Genomic DNA, 9608 nt, shown 5'->3' on the forward strand with positions numbered 1-9608 from the left:
GGTGAATAGGAACAAAGTTTGAGATTTATAAGTATGCAAATGTCATAATTAAACCCATTTCATTGTATAACTGAAAAATTAATTACAAATTTAAATGTGTAGTAATAGAACATTTTGAACAATTTCACACTGACAAATCAGAAAACCTAGACTAAACTAACAGATTTAACTAAAAAAAAAACTAGCACAATGTTACACAAGAGGAAAGAAATTTTGAATAGCCTTCTCATCTGTTGCAAAACTGAACTCAGTGTCAAAGTAAACTACAAACCCAGACAGTTTTACTGGAAAACTCTCTCTGTAAATTTAAAAAGAAAAAAAATGTTGGTTAAGAGCAATAGCCTAGAAAGCTATCTGTAGGGTCTTACCGTCGTAAGTTAGTAGATTTATCTCAGACTCCTAAGGATGGTTCGGTATTGAGAATGCACACCTATAATTCTTGACAATAACAGAAGAATGCAAATAAAACCAGTAGCCCACCACCTTAGTAACTATTAGGGGAAACATTTGATATCATTCACTGAAAATTAAGATAAAAATTCTTAGAAAGTCAAAAATTGAATTTTAAATATTCCACAAATTACACCTACAAGAAAATTTAAAAACTCACACAGAATGCTATGGGTCTACAGGAACAAACAAAGGTACCTCAGTGCCCCCAAATAAACCCTGCAGAAAACACATCACCTTGACAACCGCTGAGTAGGGATGATGAGGACCAGCCAGGAGTAGTGGGATAGCTTTAGCTTTAGCCATCATGGTGTTACTCTAGTTTCCACAGGTTCCTCACTGAACTAAAATTTAATTTTAATTTTAGAAGCATCAGAGATGCCTGGTGGTGGTGGCGCACGCCTTTAATCCCCGCACTCAGGAGGCAGAGGCAGGTGGAGCTCTATGAGTTTGAGACCAGCCTGAACTACAGAGCGAGTTCCAGGACAGCAAGGGCTACAGAGAAATCCTGTCCCCAAAATAACAAAACAAACAAAAGAGCACCAGAGAGATGTACTTGATAGAAATAAAAATTCTATTAATTCTTATTTTTGGTTCTGAGTAAGTTTGGAGATCATAAAGACATTCTGTTCATATGCCATTAGTAAGTCTGGAAAACACATCCTGGAAGTGAACCAACTCCATTAAGAGGTCAGATAAATCTGATCTATACCCTTGGTAAAAGCAGAGCCCAGTGGGAAAGCCTCTAAGTTTGCCCCACCTTTCATGGCATTAGAGGAGATATAAGCAGACATTCTTACATTCTCCTTGCATCTCTGGAATAGAGTCAATCAGCTCCAAGGCCTCCGTAGTCTGCCTGAATTTTCACTGAATCTGAGCCATTTGTTTCCAACTTCAGATTGGGATTCACTTTCACTCTCAAGCAAAGAGCAGGGAAGCTACCCCCATGCCTGAAGAAATAGTAACAACACATCCACGTTTTAATAACACATGTTGATTTGAAGATGGTCCAGGAATTCTAATAGGCTGCCCTCACTGGGACTGAACTTGTCCAAATCTGTTATGTGGACACCTGATTTATTAACACACGTGGGTGCTTCCTGTGTGCACCGGGTGAGTTCTAAAACTTCTTTCAAATGTCACCTTTGGAGGGACAGCTTCCGAACACCTCATTTCATGAGGCTAGTATTACTCTAAATATAAAAAATGGATAAAAGACATCAACACAAGATTACATATTCATATCTCTCATATATACATATGCCAAACTTCTAAACAATATTATAATTTAAAGAATAACATATCATGATGAAATTAATCCAATGACAGAATGCTTAGTGGTCACTTGGGCACTGGCAGTAGAAGAACAGACAGGAATGGTAAGAGCAAGTTCTACAGAGTTTTTGAAAATGATAGTATGTTTGCAATCTTGATTTTGATTAATGCATGCGCAAAAGACCTAGCAAATTGTTTAAGTGTGTGTGGCTTATCATATAACAACTATACCTTTGAAAGCTCCTTTAGAAAACATTTTGCCTAGTGTTTTGACTTTGGATATTTAGGAGAATGAAGTGCAAACAACGTATTTTGCTCTTATGTTTATAGATTTACATAGCGCTTCAATAACTCAGTGGTTAAAAGCACTTTTGCAGAAATCCAGGGTTCGGTTCCCAGAATCCATATGGTAGCTCACAACCATTTATAACTCCAATTCCAAAGTATCCGATGTCTTCTGACCACCGCAGGCACCAGGTAAGCACACAATGCATCTACATCATGCATGCAAATCACTAATGCACATGTAATAAATCAATATTTTAAAAAGAAAACCCTTTGAATGGATCTGCTCGCTCTTAGAAGCTCCTGGCGTCTCGGATAAGGCTGAAACTTGTTCGGGAAGACTCCGGCTGCGTACAGGCAAAGAGAGAGTAGGGGCTGAGCAGACTGAGGGCAGCGGAAAACACAGCCAGATGCCAGACAAGCAGCAGGAACAAGCCTGGGGGACAAACCAAGGGGTCCCCTCCTAGGGCGCGTTCCTAGAGGGCATGATGCCCTGAAGTCTGGTGACCCTTCGCGTACTACCAAGATCGGTGTTGCACGTGAGAGCAAGAACGCAGAGACCGAGAGCGGGCATCCGCGGGCTGCTCCAGCTCTGCGGTCCCCCGGTCTCCGAAGCCGGGCCACGCGGGACACCGAGGACGGTTGTACTGAGGGCAGGACAGAGCAGCCCGGCCATTCCCTTGGCTGAGCGGGCTGTGGGGAGGAGGGCCCCCCTCTCCCGGGCCTTCTTGGGCATCGCACGCCCAGCAGCCCATGCCGGGCGGCCTCTTGCAGGGTGTGTGTCCGCGATGGCGCCGCTTCGTTCCCTAGATGGTGCTTAACCTAAGCCACAACCCGAGGAGAGAGGGCGAACAGCGAGATCGCACGACTTCCCGCAGCCAAGGCTGCCAGCGGGGCTGAGGCGGGCGAGCGGTGGAGGCGGAGCCTGACGAGGGTGGTGCCTGGGGAAGCCGAGGCGGGGGAGAGCGGGACGAATGGGCGGGGCCTGACGTGGGTGGTGCCTGGGGAAGCCGAGGCGGGGGAGAGCGGGACGAATGGGTGGAGCCTGATGTGGGTGGTGCCTGGGGAGGCCGAGGCGGGGGAGAGCGGGACGAATGGGTGGAGCCTGATGTGGGTGGTGCCTGGGGAGGCCGAGGCGGGGGAGAGCGGGACGAATGGGCGGAGCCTGACGTGGGTGGTGCCTGGGGAAGCCGAGGCGGGGGAGAGCGGGACGAATGGGCGGAGCCTGACGTGGGTGGTGCCTGGGGAAGCCGAGGCGGGGGAGAGCGGGACGAATGGGCGGAGCCTGATGTGGGTGGTGCCTGGGGAGGCCGAGGCGGGGGAGAGCGGGACGAATGGGCGGAGCCTGACGTGGGTGGTGCCTGGGGAAGCCGAGGCGGGGGAGAGCGGGACGAATGGGTGGAGCCTAATGTGGGTGGTGCCTGGGGAAGCCGAGGCGGGACGAAGGGGCGGAGCCTGACGTGGGTGGTGCCTGGGGAGGCCGAGGCGGGGGAGAGCGGGACGAATGGGTGGAGCCTGATGTGGGTGGTGCCTGGGGAGGCCGAGGCGGGACGAAGGGGCGGAGCCTGACGTAGGTGGAAGCCGGGGAGACGGCCAAAGTTGTGTGGCGGGTGGTCGCAGGAGGAGGAGCCTGAGGTGGGTGGAGCAAGGGCAGCGGAGGCGGGAGGGACGAAGGGGCGGGCCCTGACGTGGGTGGAGCCTAACGTGGGCGGGGCCCGGAGACTGGGTAGCGAGGAGGTTGGGGCGGCGGGCTGACGACCACTTTACGGGGCGGGCCCTGTGCCCGCTTTCCCAGCGTGCGCCGCGCCGCTGCGCCTCACGCGCGCTTTTTTTCGTGGCGTAGTGCGCCCTTGCAGGGACGCTGGCGCGGAGCGAGTGGGAGCTCCCAAAGTGGGGGTGTGACCTTTCCTCAGCCCGTCATAGTGACGCGCTTGTTCCTCAGAAAAGCCGCGGCTCATCTTCACCGCTCCGTAGAAGGGAATCTTGGGTTGAAAATGGCCCAGACCGGGTCAGAACAGGCTGGAGGGACTAATGCACAGAAACGTGCAGAAAGCGACTGCCGGCAAGTCGGGGTGCAACCTCGGGCCGCTGACCTCAGTCGGTCTACGCGGAAGACCCTGAAAGCCAGTTTCCTGAGAAACTGGGACGCGACACACAAGCGCTTTCCCGAAGCGTCTCACCACAGAGCCGTGAATTCCGATGCATGGTTACTGTGGAATTGGGGAGAGAGAGTTGCCTCCTTTTTGGTTCAGAAGCAACAGTTCGTTCAAAAAAAAAAGTTTCAGAAGTAAAAGTGATACTAGTCAAAGAAGTTAAGAGAGAATATGACGAAGGGTGTGAAGTTGAATTAAGTTTGCCTTAAAAAAGAAAATGCCTATGGTAAAAAGTTTACGAGGGTTCTTATTATTTGAAAACATTCAAATAACGAATGTTCTGAGGGAAAGCTGAGCTACATTTACAGCTTTACTACCTCGGGCAAGTTCCCTAACATTTCCATGCCTTGGTTTCTTTACAAAAAAAAAAACGCAATAATTTTGAGCTTCAGGTTGTCCCATTTGTTGATTGTTACTCTCAGTTTTTGTGTATTTTTAGGAAGTGGTCTACTCTGCCAATAAAGCATCTTCTAATTGAAAAAAAAAACCGCAATAAAGTATGTTAGTGCTCAACAGCTTGTTGAACAGAAAAGACCTTTTCATAAAACTGGGAGTCAGGTAACCTGGAGCTTTCCCAAACAATTGCTTTTTCTAATGTCCTCTCCGTACCTGAGAATAGCCTCGTTCATTAAGGCCAATAACCCAGAACACATTAAGAACACTGACTTCCGTCGATTGATAGGGTAGTGAATGGAAACTTTTCCCATTTTTCGTATTCTTCCATACATTCCAGAGGAATCCAAAGACAAATTATCTCAGGTGAAGATGAACTAGGAATGTTACTGAAGGTTTCCCAGGCTCTATTTTTTTCTCATAGTTTTTTTTGTATTGATTCTTTGGTAATTTGACATCATGCACCCCAATCCTACTCGTTTCTCAGTCCTCCCATATCTACCCTCCACTCTTGTAGCCTTCCCCACCCCAATACAATTTCAAAGATAACAACATTTCACTCCTCTGTCTTTTTCACGTCTCCATCACATATTCTTTTGTCGTAGAGGCCTTGGGAGCTGAGGTGTGTCACGAAGTGTCTATAGCCTGTGCCCCAACAGCTTTATTTGCAAACGTTCATTGCAATGAGTTGAACCAGCAGGTCTGGTTCAAAGTCTCTGTCTTCTGGTACACCATCAATAGTGGACCCTCACTGAAGCTTCTCTCAGATATCCTGCTGTTGCCACAAGTCAAGGAGGTCCTGCAGCTGCGGTTCAGCAGGACCAATCGCTCCATGCGCTCCAGCAGGTCCTAGATGTTGTGGTGGGCCAACTCTAAGCCTGGGCTGTGGCCTGGGTGGTAGCTGAGTTGGTTGTCAGGGCCTCCTCTGAAAGCCGTGTGGATGCCTTGGAGTCACGGCCAACACCTGAATCCATGTTGGTGCTGCCTGAGGGCTATGCTGCCACTGGGACCATACGAATCTGAGTGGCCTGCACTGCCACCCAGGGCCATGCTGACATCTGGGCCAGAGCTGCAGCTGAGGGCCATGTGTGGGATGCCCGTAGTCTGTACCCCCGGGACCTGAGGCTATGTTGATGTCCAGGGGCCATGCTGTTGCTGGGGCTGTCCTTATCTTAGTGGCCTGTACTGCCACCAGAGGCCAGGTGACATCTGGGCAGGCTCTATTTTTAAAGGACTGCCGTAAACAATCACGTACTTCCAGAACATGTTGAGTCAAAATATCAACACCTACTGTGAGTTCAGCAATAAAGGATGAAAGTGCTTAACAATAGACTGGAATAGCAAAGTATCATTCAACCAGAAGACATGCTTTTTAAGACTTGGGTTTCAGGGGGCCGGGCGTTGGTGGCGCACACCTTTAATCCCAGCACTCGGGAGGCAGAGGCAGGCGGATCTCTGTGAGTTTGAGACCAGCCTGAACTACCAAGCGAGTTCCAGGACAACCTCCAAAGCCACAGAGAAACCCTGTCTCGAAAAACCAAAAAAAAAAAAAAAAAAAAAAAAAAAAAGACTTGGGTTTCAGTGTTGGTTGACTTCCATAGGAAGAGTTGTCCTGTCACTAAAGGACTGGTACCAAAAGGGGCGGTTGTGTCTATGTATTCTGGTAACAGTTCACTTAATACTGCCAAAGTTCCTTATATTCGATAAAGTTCAACAAAATGCCTAGCCTTGCAATCAGAGCAAAGGTTTGAATTGGAAACCAAAGTTTCCATACTTTTTAAAATTATAATTTCATAATTATGAATTGTGTTGTGTGTTGAAAAGTATAATATAATGTTTGATGAGAATTGCATTTGTAGGGCCATCTTTTTGGTCATAAGACTCCCAATATTTTCTCTTTTCCTTCTTTGCCAGTAAAAGAAAAAACATACAGCCTGAAAGTTAGATTCATCTATTCCTATATAAATCTACATTAACCATTAACTCTCCGGTGGATATCAAATCATAGTATAAATAAATATGTGTGGGCATATATATATATGTATAAAACTTAGTAAAACTGAACCTAAAATATGCTGTTCATACTCTCATTAAGTAAGATAATTAGATTCTGTCTGCTATATGGACAGTTGGTTCTGTGCTTCATCATCTTTTAGAAACAAGCTCTGTAAAGGGATAATTCCCTCAAAACCATGAAGTTCTAAACTGGAAATTAACTGTTTAAAAAGATGGAAGAACATATATAGAGTGCCATAATAACCCATTATTTTATGCAATTAATATACACTAATGAGTTATGTTTAAAGATGGAAGTACTAAAACAGACTCCTCTATTTTAGATTTATAATTAAAAATGTCCTTATCAGAATATTTTAGTTTTACATGTTGCTTTGTCTCTGCCTTGTTGTATACTAGGTACAGTATATCAGAAGTATGAGCCAATTCTTTCCCATTGGAAATCCATTTAGCTTTAGATGCTTGGATAGGATATACATTGATGAAAATGACAAAGTAGTATCAAAAATTGTATTCCAATAATATCCATATTCAAATTCAGTTATCAGATGTAGAGCCATATTTGTCCTAAGGGTTATGGTGTAACCATTTGTACTTTGAGTAAAAATCCATTCAGATGGCTAGCTGCTATGTGGCAATGTAGTTGCTTGGTTGGCAGACAAAAACTTTTTGGAAGGAAACAGTACTTGTAGGGTCATTGAACATTTTTGGATTCTACTTTAATATACAGAGTGCTCTCAGCTAATACTCCTCTACATCTTTCACTGAGACAGACCAACTCGGCCCTTTAAGAATGAGTGACGGTACAGGGCCGACATCAGAAATTACCAATCCACTGGCTATAGGACAGGATGTAAGCAGTCCTTCAGACCCTAAGTTGGCATAATGGGGCTTTTGACAGGAGGTGCAACAATGGCTAATTCTTCATGACGTGACTGGATACAAAGGCAACTGAATAACTGTACTCAAGCAGCTGTACGTTCTTGAGAAAAGGTAGCTTTCCATCATTATTTTAGAACGATTCCAGCGTATTTTGTCGGTGTGGTAGTACAGCCTTAGACACTCATCCTGGGCTAGTATTCCCTTTCTGCTGCTATGTTTGTGAGTCGTCGTTCCTTAGCTGGACTTTCCCACAGGAAAACCCTGACTCTCTGACTACAGTACAAGTAAGAGACCTGGCTCCTTCATTTAACCGAGTGACTGTCTGGAACCCTTAGTTCCTGATATTTTCAAACTAAATTATGAAGCAGAGCATGGTGGGGATCTGAGGAGGGTGTCAGATGTTTCGGAGCTGGGTTAACGGGCAGTTGTGTGTCACCCAGTTCGCCTGACATGGGTGCTAGGAACCAAACTATTCCCTGGAAGAGCCGCAAAATGCTCCTAACTGCTGAGCTCTCTCTCCAGCCCCAGAAATTCTCACAACACTGTTGATGTGTGCAAGTGTCTGTGAAAACTTACCTTTTTACAGAATAAAGAAAAACGAAACTATCATGTTGCCATGAGTAAGTCAATGTACACGCATAATTTACAAACCGTCCAAGGGTCATCCTCCTCCTTCCTCTATCTACACCAAGGTAGGAGATTAAAAGGAGTGTAAGAGATTGTTGTAGTGTGAGAATACTATTAAGATTGGTGGCAGGAATGCCTGTTCCTGTCTCATGTTCCTGTGGAGGGGGGGCTTCTATTGGTAGTGTTCATCACCTTTTTCTGCCCACTGGAGAAGAGTGACATCTGTGGCTCACGCCCTTCAGTGCTCTGGACTCTGTGCAGTGCCACCAGCCCAGGTGTTCACCAAATGACTGTACTTAGAGATAAAGTACTATACTATGAAGCCAGTCAAGCTGCACTCAGTCCTGAAGCTGTATGGCCCAGAGTTTTACTCATAATGGTTTCTTTGATCCCATCCACCTGAGCCCTGCTCCAACTCACATCCCAGCTTGGATAGGATGACATCATTCACTTAGTCCCTCCATCCTTAGGGAAACTGTAGAATCAGATTTTAACAACGGTCACAGCTATGCAACTTCTTTGTTTGCCTCGTTTGTTGCAATTTTTAGTAGTTTTCTAATTTGCTCTTTCCACTCTTGCCTCTTGCAGAATATATCACCAAGAAAGGGATTTTGGTTGGTTGGTTGATTGGTTCGTTTGCTTTTTGAGAATGTCTCCGTGTGTGATTTACAAGTCATTGTAACTGGATACAAGTCATATCCACCATATATTCACTGAACACTTCTACACGAGGTGGGGTGGTGAAAGGAGCACTAGAGATGTTTTCAGTATGGGACACTGTTAAAGACCAGGTTGGTGGCAGGGACACCTGTTCCTGCTTTGTATTTCTGTGCAGAGGATGTCCTGGATGACTTGGAACTAGTTCTGTAGACCACACTGACCTCGAAACTCAAGCATTTCTCTGCCTTTGCCTCCCAAGTGCTGGATCACCTAGGAACCTATCCCCTCACTGAGGCTTGTCTCCTGCAACCTTAACTCCTTTTCCTACCTGACAGTCCTACTTTGTCCCCATTTTCTCCATAGCACGTAAGACTTGAAGGCTCATGTTCATGTTAGGTCCAACCAGGAATGGACACAAGGAAGTCAGGAAGTCATTTGTGCCATAGAATCCCTAGAAGTCACTAGAGATTTTTTCTGCTTCCACAGCTTCTCCCTCCCCCAAAGCCTGGAGTACCATGTAGCTGTCACATGGTACTTAGCTGTATTTAGAATACTCATGGAGCTTGTGCCCACACAAATGTGTCACAGGAAGGCACTGTGGTGTTTGGAAGTAGAGGGATGTAGTTCTTTCTGCACAAGCAACAAAAGCAAAAGGGTTAAAGTTTTGGTTTTTTGGTTTTTCCAGACAGGGTTTCTCTGTATTGTTTTGGAGGCTGGCCTCGAACTCATGAGATCCACCAGTCTCTGCCTCCCGAGTGATGGGATTAAAGGCAAGCGCCACCAATGCCCAGCTGGGTTAAGGTTTTTTAATCTTTAGCTTGCTTTGTGTAAACTCTAGATATCGTGTGCAATCTGGATATTAATACG

At 46.1% G+C, this 9608-nt stretch overlaps 1 protein-coding gene across 1 annotated transcript; it reads left to right on the forward strand.

Moving 5' to 3' along the window:
* Nucleotides 1-2763: 2763 nt before the first annotated feature.
* Nucleotides 2764-7458, forward strand: Setd9 (SET domain containing 9). Its single transcript, XM_040728812.1, is given in 9 exon segments — nucleotides 2764-2852; nucleotides 4880-4911; nucleotides 4914-4951; nucleotides 5257-5402; nucleotides 5789-5956; nucleotides 6158-6219; nucleotides 6972-7002; nucleotides 7004-7112; nucleotides 7342-7458. Coding segments are annotated over 9 exon segments (792 nt in total).
* The last annotated feature ends 2150 nt before the right edge of the window (nucleotides 7459-9608 follow it).

This window comes from Mesocricetus auratus, unplaced genomic scaffold, assembly GCF_017639785.1.
Source record: "Mesocricetus auratus isolate SY011 unplaced genomic scaffold, BCM_Maur_2.0 Super-Scaffold_100020, whole genome shotgun sequence".
NCBI classification, from domain to species: Eukaryota; Metazoa; Chordata; class Mammalia; order Rodentia; family Cricetidae; genus Mesocricetus; species Mesocricetus auratus.